Source organism: Triplophysa dalaica, chromosome 18 (genome assembly GCF_015846415.1).
Source record: "Triplophysa dalaica isolate WHDGS20190420 chromosome 18, ASM1584641v1, whole genome shotgun sequence".
Classification (NCBI taxonomy): Eukaryota; Metazoa; Chordata; class Actinopteri; order Cypriniformes; family Nemacheilidae; genus Triplophysa; species Triplophysa dalaica.
The window spans coordinates 20080086-20098204 of record NC_079559.1 but is presented as its reverse complement, the minus strand read 5'-3'; the positions used below and the strand labels follow the sequence as shown (position 1 = coordinate 20098204).

The 18119-nt window shown below is 37.0% G+C and overlaps 1 protein-coding gene across 13 annotated transcripts in view; it reads left to right on the top strand.

Moving 5' to 3' along the window:
* Positions 1 to 18119, top strand: part of ift122 (intraflagellar transport 122 homolog (Chlamydomonas)) — a 48372-nt gene that overhangs the window by 22258 nt on the left and 7995 nt on the right. For all 13 annotated transcript variants that reach the window (XM_056772896.1, XM_056772905.1, XM_056772907.1 and 10 more), the window contains 13 exons: positions 3481 to 3672; positions 4386 to 4524; positions 4685 to 4887; positions 8404 to 8541; positions 8712 to 8876; positions 9009 to 9206; positions 9434 to 9574; positions 9650 to 9703; positions 10710 to 10871; positions 11854 to 12020; positions 14558 to 14729; positions 14926 to 15028; positions 17939 to 18079. In XM_056772896.1, the coding sequence (XP_056628874.1) occupies positions 3481 to 3672; positions 4386 to 4524; positions 4685 to 4887; positions 8404 to 8541; positions 8712 to 8876; positions 9009 to 9206; positions 9434 to 9574; positions 9650 to 9703; positions 10710 to 10871; positions 11854 to 12020; positions 14558 to 14729; positions 14926 to 15028; positions 17939 to 18079 (1975 nt within the window). The remainder of the gene's footprint in view (positions 1 to 3480; positions 3673 to 4385; positions 4525 to 4684; positions 4888 to 8403; positions 8542 to 8711; positions 8877 to 9008; positions 9207 to 9433; positions 9575 to 9649; positions 9704 to 10709; positions 10872 to 11853; positions 12021 to 14557; positions 14730 to 14925; positions 15029 to 17938; positions 18080 to 18119) is intronic.

Below are 18119 nucleotides of genomic sequence, written 5' to 3'. Positions count from 1 at the left end.
TCTTTGCAAAACCCTACCCTAAAACTGACCAATCTTGTTAACATGTTTTGCATTTAATCTGAAAAGGCTACAGTATGCTAAAGACTTGTAGCATCTTGAGGAGACGTGCAGTGTGGTGTGGAGCCAAGCGCAAGTATACAAAGTATTAACAGACACATGCTGTGTGTGCCACGTGCTTCTCCAGTACTGAGAGCAGATCCGATAAGGGCGGAGCTTATCGATAACTCCCTGTTTCATAATTTAGCCCCAGGGGTCATATGGCACGAATACGTGTTTTTGTGTGTCTTTGGTGTGTTATAAGTTGCCCATGCATTTATCAGACATGTAAATTGTAAAAATAAAAGTGTCGGAACGAAAGATGCATTCTACCTAAAAGCGAATGCTCACCCAGACCTGCCTGAAACACCTCTGTAACCACACCCCCGCAAATCTAAAACTTGAACCTAAAATACACAATGCATTACATCTAAAACAAACGATAATTTTCGTTTTAGCCGCATCATATGACCCCTTTAAAGTGATAGTCATGGATGTAAAGATTCAGTCAGTGAGTTGAGACAAATTAGATTTTTTGTATTTTTCCCTTGTATTATTTCTCAAATGCTGCACATACCTTAGTCAAAAAAAAGTATTTTATGTCAAAAAACAAAACTAAATTGCAGTTTTTTCCCCGTATATAAGCACCCCTATTTTTGAGCATTTTATTGATTGCATAAACAAGTTCAGTACATAAATGATGAGTGTATGATCTTTGAAATTATGCATAGTTTCTGATATTTGATTGAATACAAAGTTTATAAACATGCAGACACAATAGAAAATGCCTTTTCCCTGGGCTCTTTGCATGTTCAGGGGTTTTAAAGCAAATTAAATAAAAATAGATAATATTAAATTGCTTTAATATAAACAAACTAAAACTTTGTGCTTTTCTTAGATTTTTTTACATTTACGAAATTTCAGCATATCCACATTTAAGTTTGCAGTAAAATCAGCAGCCTCTGCTGTTCAAAACATATTTTGCAATTCATTCAACATCTCAACCGATAGTCTGTCATCATTTACTCACCCTCATTTCAAAACTGTATGTTGTTAACTAGCCCCCAGTCACTTGCATTGGTTTTGTGTCCATACAGTAGAAGTGAATGGGGGCCAGTGATGTTCGGTTATCAACTTTGATTATATTGATTTATTGATTCACATAATAATTAATTACATTGATTTTTCTCTTTCTTTTTATGTGTGTATTTTTTGCTTTTTATGTACTTTTCATATAGAAATGAAGGAGGCGATCTCTGCATAGCTCCAGTGTCTTGTTAGTTGAGGGCACACATAAAAAAGCATCAGATCAAACAAAACATGGTTCTACAGCTAAACATATTATATTCAAATATTTTGAATTGACCAAGATTTTACAGAAATTGAAATTGTAGTATTTTTTCATATGTGTGAAAAAGTGGGTGAATTCAAGTCTTAATTGTTCACCTTATGCTTCCCTGTGTAGTCCATGTACTGTGAGACACGGCACAAAACATATGAACAACACGTATGTCCTATAAAACTATCGTTATTAGGCCTGCATTTCCTCCTGACGTACATTACACATGGAAAGTATTCTATAAAGGAAAAATGCACCGATCTTTATGGTTGTATTAGTAGCCTTCAGGGGTGTCTGAGCAAACACTCAGCATGCTGTTTACGTTACACTGCGATTAACAGGAGCATGTAAAATATGCAGTTGTCCTGAGCATGGGGGTATTTGAGAAAAGAGAAAGAGGGGTGTGTCCCATCGATGAAGGGAAACACATGCTCTGTGTTCTGGTGGTCTGACATTCTACAGCCTACAGATGTATGTACACAGTACAATAAAGGCCATTTAGGAAACTAATTTGACATGGTTTTGGCCAACTGCTACTGAGTTTGATGAAACAAGAGACTAAATGTGGACATGCATTTCCAAATATGAAACATGATCTGTCCACTTGCTCTCTTTTCCCCTCTTTATTATCATAATGTGGACATTTTCAGACTGCAATATCACGTTCTTATGCATGCATCATCTTAATAAAAACATCAGCACAGATAATAACAAATTAGAGCAATGCAGTGGTGCTGAAGTCGCATGAGTGCTACACTTTTCCATGTTTTGGTGGCCTGAAAAAATGAGTATACATTTAGTTTTTTTAAAAGGAATGAAAGTATTTCATGTGTTTCTTACGAGAAATGCTAGAAGTGTAAGGCTATTACAAGTCGTCTAGTTGGGGATCCCTTTAAAGGGATAGTTCACCCAAAATGAAAATTCTGTCATTATTTACTCACCCTTATCATTCCAAACTTTTATACATTTTGTTGTTCTTCTAAACACTAGGAAAGATATATTGAAAATGTTCAGTGACCAAGCAGATCTCATCCCCATTTACTGCCATAGTAGGGAAAAAAATACTTGGCAGTAAATGGGGGAAGAGATCTGTTTAGTTCCTGACATTCTTCCAAATATCTTCCTTTGTGTTAGCAGAACAACGACATTTATAGGGGTTTGGAACAATCTGGGGGTGAGAAAATGATGACAGATTTTTCATTTTTGAACATGTTTTTTTTGTATAAATTATAAGTCTGATTGATGTTTATTACTTTGGAAAATCAAACAACAAAAGTCCTGGTTTTAATTTTTTTACATGATTGTGAAGATGAACAAGAATCACAGGCCTTTCATGTGTCAGGGAGTTTCCAGCTCTCTGTGAAATATCCTCTGGTTCATTCTGTATAATGACTGAACTGTTGCAGAAAACATGGGGCTGTGTATTCAAAATAACTTGAAAAGCACTCAAAGAGTTATGAATTTCAAGATACTTTGTCATTTTGTTTTTGATGCTGGTAAGAGATGTTTTTTGAAGACTTGTTGAATTTTAAGTGTTTCTTGTGGTGTTGTATTGATATGTTTCCAAATTAACAAAGATAACAAAAAAAGTCCCCGTGAACCGGAAGTTGCGATCATTTTTACTTCCGTATTTTGACGCATTTCCGAGTGAAAAATTGTGTAAATTAGTGGTCGTGACTTTCATCTTTTTCTGGGATTTGATTGGATGTATAAAAAAAGCTGTTGCATTTTGAAATGGAACTGGCAGCAGACTGACAGTTAAAGGGGAGGAGTTAACGGATGCTCCGATAGTCATTAGATCAGATGACATCAGATTTTAACTGAAGATTATGAGGACACACAAATTTTAAATAGAAAATGACCCACATTGATAAACTATTGACAAAAAACACTGCAATATTTCATAAAAAATAGCCATTTAGACTTTAAATGCCCCTGTTTTGGCTGTTTATATTAAATTCACATTGCTTTTTTTTATTTTAATAACTATAAAACTAACGAAAGAAGTTTGTAAGCAAATATGTTCCGTTGGCAGAATATGATGGGTTACTACCTACATAACAAGCCTGATAAGTGCCTTAATGATGTTCTGTTTGTCTTTTCAGATAGGGAAGGACAGGCATTTGAACTTTGACCCATGCTGCGTGAGTTTCTTCTCAAGAGGTGAATACATTGTGATGGGCGGCTCAGATAAACAGGCCTCGCTCTACACTAAAGATGGTGTTCGGCTCGGCACCATCGGAGAAAAGAACTCCTGGGTCTGGACGTGCCGTGTGAAGCCAGATTCCAATTATGTGGTTCGAGTTTTATTTGTTGTACAATTGATAAAGAGAAATTGGGCGAATCTCACAAAAACAGGCCTATGATGTAAATAAAAATGTAAAAATCTTTTTTTGTTGAAATATGACAGTTGAGGGCTCCCACCCTCGTTATTGTTTTATTGTAATGAAATATTGTTGACTGCAAGCCACAGTTTGTAAGGGTTATATTATCTGGACATGTTATTGACAGTTTTTATGAGATTCACCTAGCTTTTAATTAAATGAATATTCAAGCCTTTCTGGTTGTCACACCTCTCTGTTTAGAAATGCTTATTAATAGTAAGACAGACTGAAGGTGTCACATCTTACAAAATCAAAAAATGAGATGTAGAAGACTCTGGCTATGTCTGAAATCTCCCCGTATACCCTCGTTCACTATTCCATACATGAGTTCACTTGAAGGAGCGTGTAAAAACCAAGACGCCAAATGTATTCAGCATGAACCAGATGGCTAGCCGTGACTGATCGGTCTTACACTTGTTATTGCGATGCATCATGGGAGTTCACTCTGTCAATTTCCACTTTGAATTTGGACTTCACTTAAAATGGATGTCCCCTCAAATAGTGCACTAGATATATGGGCTATGTCGGACACAGCCTGTGAGTTACAAGTGGATGTAGTGCATCAGCATAGCTCTTTCTGAAGGGTCTTGAGAGTCTTTTGTCTCTTGTGTTCCTTCACTGGACAGGTTTTAGGTTGTCAGGATGGCACAATAGCATTTTTTCAGCTTATCTTCAGCACAGTTCATGGCTTATATAAGGACCGCTATGCCTACAGGGACAGTATGACTGATGTCATCGTACAACACCTCATCACTGAGCAGAAAGGTGATATCTCATCTAAAACTCTAGAAGTTGTAGTATTACTAACTCAAAAACTGTTCATGTCATATATTCAGAAATGCTTCTCATGTCAATGGCAATCGCTGTTGACAACTCACTGTAACAGTATTTTCTTTCTTTTTTTTGTCAAACGTTCCTTTAATAGTGCGAATCAAATGCCGTGAGCTTGTGAAGAAGATTGCTATCTACCGCAGCAGGCTTGCTATCCAGCTACCTGAGAAGATTCTCATCTATGAACTCTGCTCTGATGACTCCTCTGATATGCACTACCGTGTCAAAGAGAAAATCTGCAGGCGATTTGAGTGCAACCTACTTGTCGTCTGCTCCCAGCACATCATACTATGTCAGGTACAACCTTCAAAAACCTAAGAAAGTAAGGCTTGTGCCATGATGTCCATACAAAAAGGTGACACATCCGGAGAAACACAGGGCCTTATCCAATTCAATATACTTCCCACAGAGTTTGCATCCCAATCTTAGACATCACAACACAATAATGAATAATGAACTGGACTACGCCATTGAGCCAGTGGGTTGTTGTTGGTTTTCTTTTCATTGTTGTTTGATTTTCATTGTTTAACTCAACTTTAAATGCAAATTATAGATATACACTCAACAGCCACTTTATGAGGTACACTTTTAAATCGTCTGAAAGCTGAAGAAATAAACTTTCTATTGATATATGGTTTGTAAGAATAGGACACTATCTGGCGGAACAACAACTGCTTATAAAAGTGGAATCTGAGGGATCAAAAAAACTAAATATTGAGAAAATGGCCTTTGAATTTGTTAATCTGAGGCCATCCACTCACAAAAAGAAAGTTTTTATACATTTATGGTAGGGAATTTATAAAATATCTTCATAGAACATGATCTTTACTTAATATCCTTATGATTTTTGGCAAAAAGAAAAATCTATAATTTTTTCCCATACAATGTATTTGTGGCGATTACTAAACTTTAGGAACAATCAAAAAATACTGCATTATGTACAGGTCACATGTCACTCAATGGATCCAGAGACAAACTGACAGGATTACCTCCAGTTGGCCTTACATCTACACCTACAAGACAGAGAAACCAAGCGTGTATAGTAAAGATAAACTGAGAGCGAGTACATCGATACATGCCTGCGTGTACTATCCATTAGAAAATGCATTTACTTGAACACAAAGTTGACACATAACATGGGCCTTCTCACTCTCCCTTTATACTAATGCACTTGTGACAACTAAAGAAACTAAAGAAAAGAGATGACAAACACTTTCCTTTATGTTTAGTTTCTGGCAAATAGTTAACTTCTTGTTGTGTAACTAACAAAGTTAGCTAACATACCCTATGCCTTCAAAAGTTCTCCTTACGTAAAAAATAACCTTGTTCCCAGTTTCTGATTTGGGAATACGTGAGATATTACGAATCATAATCCAAACCAACAAAAGACAGTGTTATGAAGTGAAACAAGATCATATTTAAAGATTGTTTCTGTTCAGTCCGCTTGTTTTGTTGTGTTTAACAACTGTCGTCCGTGTTTTTGCTTGGAAATTGCAGCAGGTATATGTTAAAATCTCAAATTGGAGACTGCATTCTGTCGATGTGGCACTATACAACACAACAAGATGATATTTCAAACTCCTTATGTAATCAAATCTGTGCTGGTTTGCATTGGCCACCTCCAGTTTTGCCTCCAGCTAATAGAGTGACATAAGCGTGACGTCAGTTGAAAGGGTCTATATGCTTGATGAAAAATTAATGAAAGGAATACAGCATTATGTTGTGGGGGGTGCCTTTGGAGGAACATACGGCTTGCAGTCATTGATGAATCAAACAATTCTTCAACAGAGCTACAGATTCTCTGTGATGATCTCTTTAACCTCAGCCTGAGAGATGTCTAGTCATGCAGTATAAGAACCATCAAATAAACAGAACTGTAGAGTATAAAGTATTTCATGGTCAGGGTTTGACTAGGCTCTTTTGACACATGTGACCTCTGAAGTGGTCCATTCAAGCTCAACAACCCCAATACACAGACACAAAAAGTGTTTTGTCTAGAAAAGTAGACAGAAATGCCTCTTAACTGCTATACTACGCCCATCAGCTGCTAGTAACATTCATTTGAGATTGAATTCTTTAATCAAAAGCACTTTGCTATTCATTTAAATAGACAGATGTCCCGGAGACACTTTTATTTTATAAATAAAAACAATTTAAAACAGAAATACATTTAATCCAAGCAACTGATATATTCTTTCATAATAGTTAAGAAATAGTGCCTACCTACACAGTATGTTATTCAATGCATCTAATTCACGATACTGTATGTAAGATTTTATAATTACATTACAGTGATTACAGTGACAACATACCACACTCAAACATCCCTGTACAGTATTCAAGTAATGCCTTGTGGTCTGGCTCTGAGTCATCGGATCCTAAAGAGCATTTGATTGGCTGAAGATCTTTTACGATTATGTCTTCTAAAGATGTTTCGGCGCTTAGAAACATGTCAGTTTATTGATGTCCTTAAGGCTAATATATTTTTAATTAATGGGAAAAAAACGTTAATTTTGATTTCAATCTGTCTTTAAGCCAGTAGGTGTGGCCTTAAGTAAACTATGTGACAGCAAATAAATACAGTATGTGATATACATAGCCTGCATCCAAATACCCCCACTTGAGATCTTTGCACTTGACCACTTCACTACTTTCATGACGTATTTCCTTTTTTTGGCCCATGTGTTCTAGTGCGCGTGAAGAACCCAAGTGAGCATTTAGTATTTCTCACCCGTTGGGACACACTTAGCACATGCAAACGTAACGCAAATTAATGTGGTGTTTCTAATTATGTGATAAAAAGCAGTTTACCAAAACGCATAACTAAATAAAGTTCACCAATAAAATGTGTAACACTACGTTTTACTACAAAATGATATGTAATATCTTATTATAAGTCAGATTTGTTTAATAGCATTAAAGGAGGTGTACCCAAAACAAAAGAAAAAAGAAAAGAAAAATACTTTTTAGCCAAAAATAGATTAAATAAAGATTACCTTAAAAAGTAGTTGTATAACTTGCACTGGAAAGATTTCTGCAACATCTTGCGAGAACCGGGCAAAACCTCTCATGATATATTCAGAACGTGATGCATGATGGGATACATTTAGCCATGATTTCTGCTCAGAAGCGGTGTTCAAGACAGTGTGGGTTTAGTGTGCGTTAAGGGCTCTGCACTTTGGTGTTTTAAAGACATTGGACAGACTTGCGCTCTTACTTCCTGTCGCGTGCACGTGCTCTCAAGTGGACACGAGCGCAAGCGGGGGTATTTGGACTCGTCCCCTTAAAAGTAAATCAGCATTTTTGGAAATGCATTAGGTCCAGTGTACTTTTAATTATTGGATAAAAGCATCAGTCAAATGAATAAATGGAAATGTATTATAATTGTTTTAAACACAAAAAATAGTGCCATTTCCCCACTTTTTTAATTAGACAAATAAATGAATATACGAGTAATAATTTAACATTTACATTATGTTAGTTACGGCTAATTCATTAGGATAAAATAAAGTCATGCGATCAGATGTAGCAGTTATAAAACCATATTTTTTCTCTTCTATGAACATGATTTGTGAATCCAATCATATTAATTTCCATCTGCATGGAGATAATAACTCCAATCATCCCGCACATTCCCACTCATGCTCTTTATTCTCATATTGAGACGCACTTTATAAACTTTTTTAAGCTTTTAGATGAAATGGATTTTGAGATCTTTTATTTTACATTGTTATACTACTTTATTTTAAAATAACATCAATTTAGGTCATAAATGAGTTAAAAATAATCTCTGTTCTGTATATATGCGTGCAGGAAAAGAGACTTCAGTGTTTGTCCTTCACGGCTGTCAAAGAGAAAGAGTGGTTAATGGAGTCTCTCATTCGCTACATCAAAGTGATCGGCGGCCCAGCTGGAAGAGAGGGGCTTCTGGTTGGACTGAAAAATGGAGCTGTATGTTGTTACATCAGAGCCTGTCATAACATTGTTGAACATTTTCCCATTTTATTTTTATGCTTGCATATGTTTTTATGCATGAATTATAAATAATTCCAGTTTTGTTTCTGTTGTAAGAACAATCAGTACAAATTTGCAAATGTGTGAAATGTTTATTCTGAATGTAGATTCTACAGATTTTTGTGGACAATCTTTTCGCCATTACACTGCTGAAGCAAAACACATCGGTGCGCTGTCTGGACATGAGCACGTCACGCAACAAGTTAGCAGTTGTGGACGAACACAACACATGCCTCGTGTATGACATCCACACAAAAGAGCTGCTCTTCCAGGTCTTATCTCATGCTTTTTGCTGAGGCTTTTCTTCTTCATGCTGAACCATGTGGCCAGATAATATATTCATCTCAAATGCCTCCGTACTCCTTCATCTCATGCCTTGGCGTTTGTGTGTGTTGTTTTTGTAGGAACCCAATGCAAACAGCGTGGCGTGGAACACACAGTGTGAAGACATGCTGTGTTTCTCTGGCAGTGGATATCTGAACATCAAGGCCAGTAACTTTCCTGTGCACCAGCAGAAACTCCATGGCTTTGTTGTGGGCTACAACGGCTCCAAGATCTTTTGCCTGCACGTGTACTCTATGGCTGCTGTGGAAGTACCACAGGTACAAAATGAGTTCGGATTAAGATCACATTACAAATATATAATATTGTTTAGCATTTATTAATCTTTGTTGATGTTTGTTTATGACAATTGTGCATGAGCTGATGTTAACAGATGGAACGTTTTGGGAAAAAGTCAAATTAATGTATTTTTATACATTAGTATAGTATTTCTTTTCCAATGTATATTTCAGTCAGAACTCATTGTTTTTATGCTTGTTCTTTGCAGTCTGCTCCCATGTATCAGTATCTCGAACGTGGGATGTTTCAGGAAGCATATCAGATCGCTTGTCTAGGTGTTACAGATAATGATTGGACAGATCTGGCCACAGAGGCTCTGGAGGGACTTGACTTCAACACAGCAAAAAAAGTAAGAGATGCACATATATTTTTAAGCTCATTAAAATCCAAATATCAGACTATATATCTGTCTCTCTGTGTACAGGCGTTCATCAGGGTTCGAGACCTGCGCTATCTGGAGCTTATCAACAGCATTGAGGTAAGATGTGTACTGTATAAATGACTGAACTAATATGTCCATAAGGGTCCAGTTTGCTATTATACAGCTTCTTTGACTGTTTTTGTCTTGTTCTCGTTCACTGTGATTTTAACAGCATTTAAAAATACTTTTAATACGTTATTTAGGTAAAGTAACAATAACTTCTTTCCTTAATAATTGTATAATGTAGGCAATGATCAGTAATGTGTTCATGTGTGCTTGGCTGGTAGAGGCTGTAAATGGCAGCAGTTTATAGTCCAGTGTAAAACATTCTGTGTAGTAAAGAACGGCAGCGCGAACATTGTGGGACATGTTTTGATGTGTCATGGATGCAAGAAAGTCATACATGAGTTTAGACTTGCAAATAAAAATAATGTTTGGGGCTAAATTGTAGTGACGGGGGCATTTACTAGGAATGCTTTTGATGTTTAGAGTATTCTTTGAAAACAATGAGGCATTGAATTGTAGTTGCTAGCGGGTAAATGCATTATGAGTGTTTTTGTGTGTTTGGGGCAGCAATAATATATGGTCGCTGTCCTTCTGAAACCTCGGATCTCCAAACTAAACTGTACTTTATAAATGATTAAAAACTGTGGTTTCAAGCACTTTTTAATACTTTTTATTGGTTAGGTATTTTCAAACCCCAGTGACAAACATAAAGGTTAAAGTTCAAGATAAAGGTTGACTAATACAAATGATTTAGAAATATTGAGATACAAGGTTTTAGTCAAATATAAATACACATTTAGATTTTTTTTATTTCACTCTAAAATCAAGAAATTTTAAAGTAAATGAACAAAATATTTAGGGTTCAATGTACAGTGTAGTACGTCACACAGGATTTTGTGTGACTATGGCACACGCTAAAGATGTCATGGTTCTGTCCTTCTTGTCATGAGTTCTCTAGTTCTTTGGACAGTACTTTGTCTTTTGAGCTTGTTGTGTTATGTGTGGAGACACGTCCCATTGTTGTAAAGTGTAATCCATTCTTGTGTGTTTTGTACAGGAGAGGAAGAAGAGAGGCGAAAATAATAACGAACTCTTCCTCGCAGACGTTTATGCCTACCAGGGCAAGTTCCATGAGGCTGCCAAACTGTACAGGAGATCTGGCCATGACAGCCGTGCGCTCAGCATGTACACAGACCTGCGCATGTTTGAGTATGCCAAGGTATGTTTAAAGGACTAGTTCATCCAAAAAATGTCTTTCATATTGGGGTGAACCATTCCTTTAAGGGTATTTTAAATAATATTAATATTACAATAAGTCACCCTTAATCAAAACACGATGTGAAGCAGAGTGCCTAAAACCCCCTTAGCTGTTATAAACTTGTAACCCACTGTCACGGTCCTGTCCTTCCTGTCCTGAGTATTCGGGCCTTGGGGACAGAGCTGTGACAATATCATGTCTTGTGTGTTTGTGTTCGTCTTTCGTGGACACACGGCGGTTTGTTTTGACATTTCAACGCGTGTCTTCCGTGTAGCTCCGCCCCCTTGTCTCTCTGTCAGCGTTCCATTAGCGTTTCATGTCCCTCACCTGTCTATGCGTCTTCCCGCTAGTTGCACTCATGTTTAAGTCTTGTCACCTGCCCGTCCCGATCCTTTTGTCATCTCTCCTCATTAGTTTCCTCTTATTTAATGTCCCTCATTCCCTCACTGTTTGTCGGTTCATTGTCTAATGTATATTGTCTATTGTCGATGTTGCTGGCTTCTTCGTGTCTCCACCACCTGGATTACCTTGTTCCTGTTTCCCTTCCTGTTTGGACTTATTATTTAGTTTCTGTTTTGCCCCATCGTGGGTTTTTTTTTTGTGTCTTAATAAATATTGTTTAACCCCATCCCTACTGTCTGCGTTTGGGTTCTGTCCGTCCGGACGTGACACCCACTGCTTTACGGGGATTATTGCTTTTATAAAACGGTTATTCCATGTGCGTATGCAAGGTTTCATGAAATAAATAAACTGATGTTTAGGCTGCGTAATGCGGTCAGCTGTTATCAATCGTGGTGTTTTATAACAGCATAGAACTCGGCTGGGCCAATCAGAATCATGGACCAGAACTAACCATTTTTTTACTTGAATAATATTGTCATGTTTATGTGAAGGTTTGGTTTAGATATAATAATATAATGACACAAGCTTGTGTGTGTTGAAGGACTTCCTGGGCTCAGCAGACCCAAAGGACACTAAGCTGTTGATAAAGAAACAGGCAGACTGGGCCAAGAACAGTAAAGATCCTCGAGCAGCAGCAGACATGTACCTGACTGCAGGGGAACATTTAAAAGCCATTGAGATCATCGGGGAAAATGGATGGGTGGACTTGTAAGAAACTGTACACAAACACACACAGACGCACTCAACTGCTTGTTGAGTGCACTAACATCTTCACTAACATGCACTTTCTGTCATTCATTTTTCCTTAAAATACTACATTACGGAATTTTACGACCATTAAAGCATTAAGTAGGATTCAGTACCAAGTATTTTAGTCTTTTGTTAATATTTTGCCCCTGCTGCAAGTTGCACCTCGACAGATAGTTAAACAGATAGAGGATGGAAGTGATGTCGAAACTAAAAAATTACATTTTTGGTGTTTTGTAACTTCAGTCCGACCGTAACGTATAGGTTTGCAGTGGTACTGTTTTAATTTTTATGATTATTCGTTAAGAATAAAAACAAGCAAACATTTTGCGCATACTTTTTGTTCAAAGAAAAGGAAAGATCTAGTGTTAAAGTTAAAACGGATAATCGGTGGAAAATCCCGATGTTCCATGTGCTTTTGAATTGGTCTCGCGGTACTTTAGTGGGATTTGCCACGCAATCTGCGCAGCCCCGCATTATGTTGAACCAGAGCCATTGATAGAGAGAGTCGTGTCTTCTCTGTTGACTCCAATGGAACAGTTTTTTTACAGTTTTAATAGTTCCCGGAAGTTACTAGTAACGCATGGAGCTGCGACTAAAAGACCAACTGAGGTCAACTTCTAAACCATTTAAAGATGAAAGCCATTTAATGAAAAAAGAAAAGAAAGAAATAAAGCATTTTAAGAGAAAACATAACTTCCTGGAACCATCTGAAGGCTCCATGAATCACGTGACACTCCAGCGTTTTGGACTTCCGTTGGCAGAACTCTCTCTATCAATGGCTCTGAGTTGAATGCTCGTGGGGACCTTGACTAGCATGTGCATTTGTGTTTTACAACAAACTTACCTTACACTTAAAGGGATAGTTCACCCAAAAATTTAAATTCTGTACTCATTTAGGTTGTTCCAAACCTGTATACATTCTTTTGTTCTCCTGAAGATAAGAAGATATTTGTAAGAATGTCAGTAGCCAAACAGATCTCATCTGCCATATAGTGTCATAGTAGAGAAAATAAATACTATAGGAGTCAGTGGGGGATGAGACCTGTTTGGTTACTGACATTCTTACAAATATCTTCCTTTGTGTTTAGCAGAACAAATTTAAACAGGTTTTTAACAACCTGAGGGGTTGACTAAATGATGACAGAATTTTGGGGTGAACTATCCCTTTAATTCATGACCTGGGCATGTCTCTGAAGTGCCCCTCTTTCCACCACATTTAGAAAATTAAAAAGCTTGACATAATGAATAAAGCCTACAGTAGAGACATTTCTTGATTTATAACAAACCATCCCCCCAAAAACATAAATACTGAATGTACGTTAATTATTATCACAATCCCAGGTTTTCAATCAGCGGAGAAACGCAGTTATGTGTTTGCAGTGGTATTTATTCTAAATGGGGGATTTATGCTGTCAATCCAACGATATTATAGAGCACATTTGGTTTATTTTAAAGTAAATAAAGCTATATAGTTTTAGAGTTTAGGTTTTGCCATTTTAATGCATTACTCTGAGCGAAATACACATGAGCGAACACGCGCAGAGATTTGCACAAGCACTCTTTCATGATCTCACTCTGCATTTCTCAATTTCTACAAAACACAAGCTCTGAATGCAACCCAGCAAAACCCGAAAAAAGCAATAACTTTATTTAAATATTGTAAATGATTAATGCTGAGTGAAGACAAATATACATGCGTTCCTTGTTAAATTATATGAAAATGTATGTATTTATGACTATTAACTATAAATACGTGTGCCTGTGGATGTAAATTCTTTAAACCTTTCATATTGTCAACGGGTTTGTCTTTTAACATATGAATCTCAGCTCTAACCCTTCGACTGAGTGAGATCAAGTTTAGACATTTAGCCTGCGCTGAGTGAAGATCTATGGATAGACTGCAAATCAATACCAAACAAACATTAAAAAAATTGGATAGAAGTATTTTTCTGGTTAAATACCTACTGTATGCTTAAGACACAGCACAACTAAATGCAAACACTTCCTTTTTTTGTGAGCCGTGACAAAGCGCGTGTGTTTCAAACAGGTTTTGTTTGAATCCTCTAAACTGACATTAAAATAAAAATTGGCAAAAGATCTCTAATGCAGTGGTTCTCAAACTGGGGGGGGGGCCCAAGATTGATCCATGGGGACCACAGATTTTGTGACATTTTAGGAAAATATTGAAATTTATCATAGATTTGATGCAATCAAACATCAGAAAATAAGACCACAAACCAATGGTATTGATGTTCCAGCATTGTTTTTGGTTTAATTAAAATTCTAAGTTTAAGAATGTACGTTTTTATTTCGGGTGCCGTAAAGCGATGCACACTACACACAGGGGGCCTCACAACGAAAATGTTTAAGAACCACTGCTCTTAAGTATGCTAATAAACAGAAAACAAAAATGGGCCACAAAGTGATATTGAAGTGTCGTGGGATATACCAAATGGCACATTACATGATTGAATATGTTATCTTCTCTTCCATAGGCTAATAGATTTGGCTCGTAAGCTGGATAAAGCAGAGAGGGAACCATTGTCCAGATGTGCCGTGTTCTTCAAGAAACTGAATCATCATGGCTATGCTGCAGAGATTTATAATAAGATGGGTGATCTGAAGGCTCTGGTGGAGCTTCATGTGGAGGCCAGACACTGGAATGAGGTATTTATGTTAGTTTGTGATTTACTTGGTCCACACATAAAAAAAATCAACGTGAAATGGCTTTTTGTTTTGGCCAACGTTATCTTAACCATGCAAGTGAGGAAACATAACAAGTTAACCAATAATACCATAGCCTAACGTCCATGACACAAACCATTCCCTTTGGAAATCTTGTCCTGTTTCTGTCTTTTCTCAGGCGTTTTCTTTAGTTGAGAAACAGCCACAGTTCAGAGATGATGTCTATGTGTCATATGCCCAGTGGCTGGCAGAACACGACCGCTTCGAGGAGGCACAGAAAGGTCAGTTTAACCCAGTTGAATTCATTCAAAAACTTAACACAACAATTTAAAAAAGCAAGTGTAAACATCTCTGTCTCTCTCTCACTTTTACAGAAAGAAATGAAATGATCAATATAGAGAGTATTTTTAAATGGATTTAACAGGGTAGAGGGTATGCAAAACGTTTGTATAGTGTATTTCTTTATTTTTATTATTAATACAACTTTATAACTCTGTTCAATGTTATTTTTTTGGTTTTATCTTTGTTGTTGATGAAGAGTAAATTTGAGCTTAACCAGGGTAGCAGGAATAGCTCTAAAAACAAATGAATGCCCTTAAAGGGGTGGTATTATTCCCAATTGCAAACTCTTGGTTGTGTAATTTGCATGTACTATAATTGATTTCATCCTTTAGAGTTTCAAATGCACCCTCTTTTACATCAATGTGACGCTTTACCATAACTGTGAGCTTTTAGTCTCTTCCTAGCAGGTCATTAGAAGGTGCTCTTAGCTTTGGTTGGCCTAGTAACAAAACCCTGCATTAACTGAACGAGATGTTTAACATGAGCTCTACTACTTTACTGCCAATGGTAGTCGCTTCCAAAAATCTTTCATCATTTGATAAACGTGAAATATTCAAAGCTTTGTCACATAACAAGAGACGCTAATTTCTTGACGCCATCGATCACTGTTGCTCGTGTCACCATATGATGCTAAGCTAATGAATAAAATCATGTCCCCCTGCCGCTACCAGTCACTGGTGGTGTGAATGGTGAATTAGATGTAAACAGTAACAATGGCATCAGTTTTGCCTCATTAGTTTAACACACAAATCAGTCGGAAGGATTTCTGAAAGCGGAGCAGAGGCCTGGGAGGCTGCGAGTCTGTGAAATTTTGCGACTTCCTATTTTTTCCATCTATGGCAAGGACGTGACTATCCTGTTTTTCCAGTTGTGGAGTCAGGTTGGTGTCAAAAACACAATTTAAAAACTTTTCAGTTTTTTATGCCATCATTATACTGTAAAGCAGCTCAACATTACCTCGCACCTTGTGTTGCGTGTTCCCAGGAGGTTTATGCAAATTTAAGGGTTGGTACAATTCAAAAAAGAGTTTAGAAGTATTAAGCGCAAGTTTCAAAGCCATCTGTTTGAATAAAGAGACTATGTGGGATATGGTTCCAAAGGGAGTTACGATTAATCTATTAAGCCAATTGATTTTAAAAGTTCTATTAAGATCTTCAAAATAATGTATCTTAAGCCCCTCCTCATGTTTTCTTATTGGTAAGAACCATTTTCTTAAATCCTTGGGATCTGTTTAAACCGTAATTTACAATAAAATTCTTTAGCATACAAAGTTAAAGAGGGATACACAAATCAAGATAAGCCTTCTACTTTAGATAATAGGACACAACCATAAACTGAGAGGTCACTGCCCCAATTCATCTCAAGTACTCGTTTTTCAAAGCTGTCCATTACTCGAAATGAAATGTGATCAAAAATGCCCATACTATTATCACTGGCTACTTGATAGTTCACGTTTTATAAACTGATATTACTGTATATAAAAATATCAAAAGAATGGGTTAGTTACTGTTGACATTTACCCAGATTATACAGTATATAGATGATATGATATCATAAGTAGTTTGTTAATGAATGTAATCGTCATTATTCTGCTCTAATTTATCAGTGTTTTTGTACGTTTTGAAAGATAAGTACTCTAGTTTTTTCTTTCGTTAGGGGTTTGAGATCACATAGGGTCACATACAGTATACACACTGAACTGCACCAAGAGCATTTGGAGGTGTGAAAACACCCATAGTGGACAAATCATACATATACATTTTTCATACATTTCTCCGCTCTGCTTTCGCATGTCCAGTTAACTGGGTCAACAATGACACTGTATGGTCTATGAGTCAGGGGTCTAATGTACATCATGCAGTGTTAGGAGATTACAAGAGGTGTCCTCTGTAGCTCAAGGTATTTTTTCTTCAAAGCAACATACAAAACGTGTTTGTGAAAATGAATTTATGTAACATCTGCTTAAAAACTATAACCAATTAATTCCAGATAGACAGCTGATAGAATACGTATTTGATTTTAACAGCCTATTGCAGGGCTATTAAACTGCCGGCCTGCAGGCACAATGTGAATAAGACAAAATCCCTTTTAATTTAATCTCATGAAAAGACACGAATATTGGATGCAATACATAAAGACTTTTGGAATCTGGCCCTTAAAGAAAAGTAGTTGAAGACCCCTGGTCTATTGTATCATGATCTTCACATGGTGAATGAAATGCCATATGTAGCCTTAATTTTAGAACGACCCCAATAATGAGTCAATTTAGAAACTATGCTTCTCTCATAGAGCAGCAAAGCATGACATCTGGGTAACACTGAAATCAATCAGAGATGTGCTTGTCACATATGCCCTAAAATATTGTTACTTATTTCAAGGCAACCACTTAGAACAACCTAGCATTTCATTGTTGGTAGAACATAGGAAGTGAACCAAACCTTTTCTTGGAGCGTAAGGCATGTACTTAAAACAAACAAAGTGGAGAAGCTGTTGAGATATTATATGACAGATGTTTTGGGTTCTGGTCAAGATGACTAATGCAACCTAATCAACAGCATCAGTTAAATTAGCTGTCAAGCTGTGACTTCTATGTATAGCATGGGAGCTTGACTTTAAGATGCAATCTTCTATTTAGATAAATATTCCTCTTGATTCGGAAGTGTGGGATGGTCGTACATATTTGACTCTGTCTGCGAAAACCCAGCTGAAAGCTTTTTGTGTGATTTTGCTAAATAATGAGATGTTATCCTGGTTTTCACAGGCAAGATCAAATAAAGTATTTGCGCGAGCATAACCTGTCAAGTGCCGCTCTGTAATTAAATCGGATTCCCTCTCTTGATGTTTTTTAGCCTTCCACAAAGCTGGACGACAGGCAGAGGCTGTGAGAGTACTGGAGCAGCTTACCCATAATGCTGTGGTGGAGAGCAGGTTTAATGATGCATCTTACTACTTCTGGATGCTCTCCATGCAGTGTCTTGACATCGCTAGAGGTGTCGATGAGTATTTGTTACATACAGTACTTTGATAAAA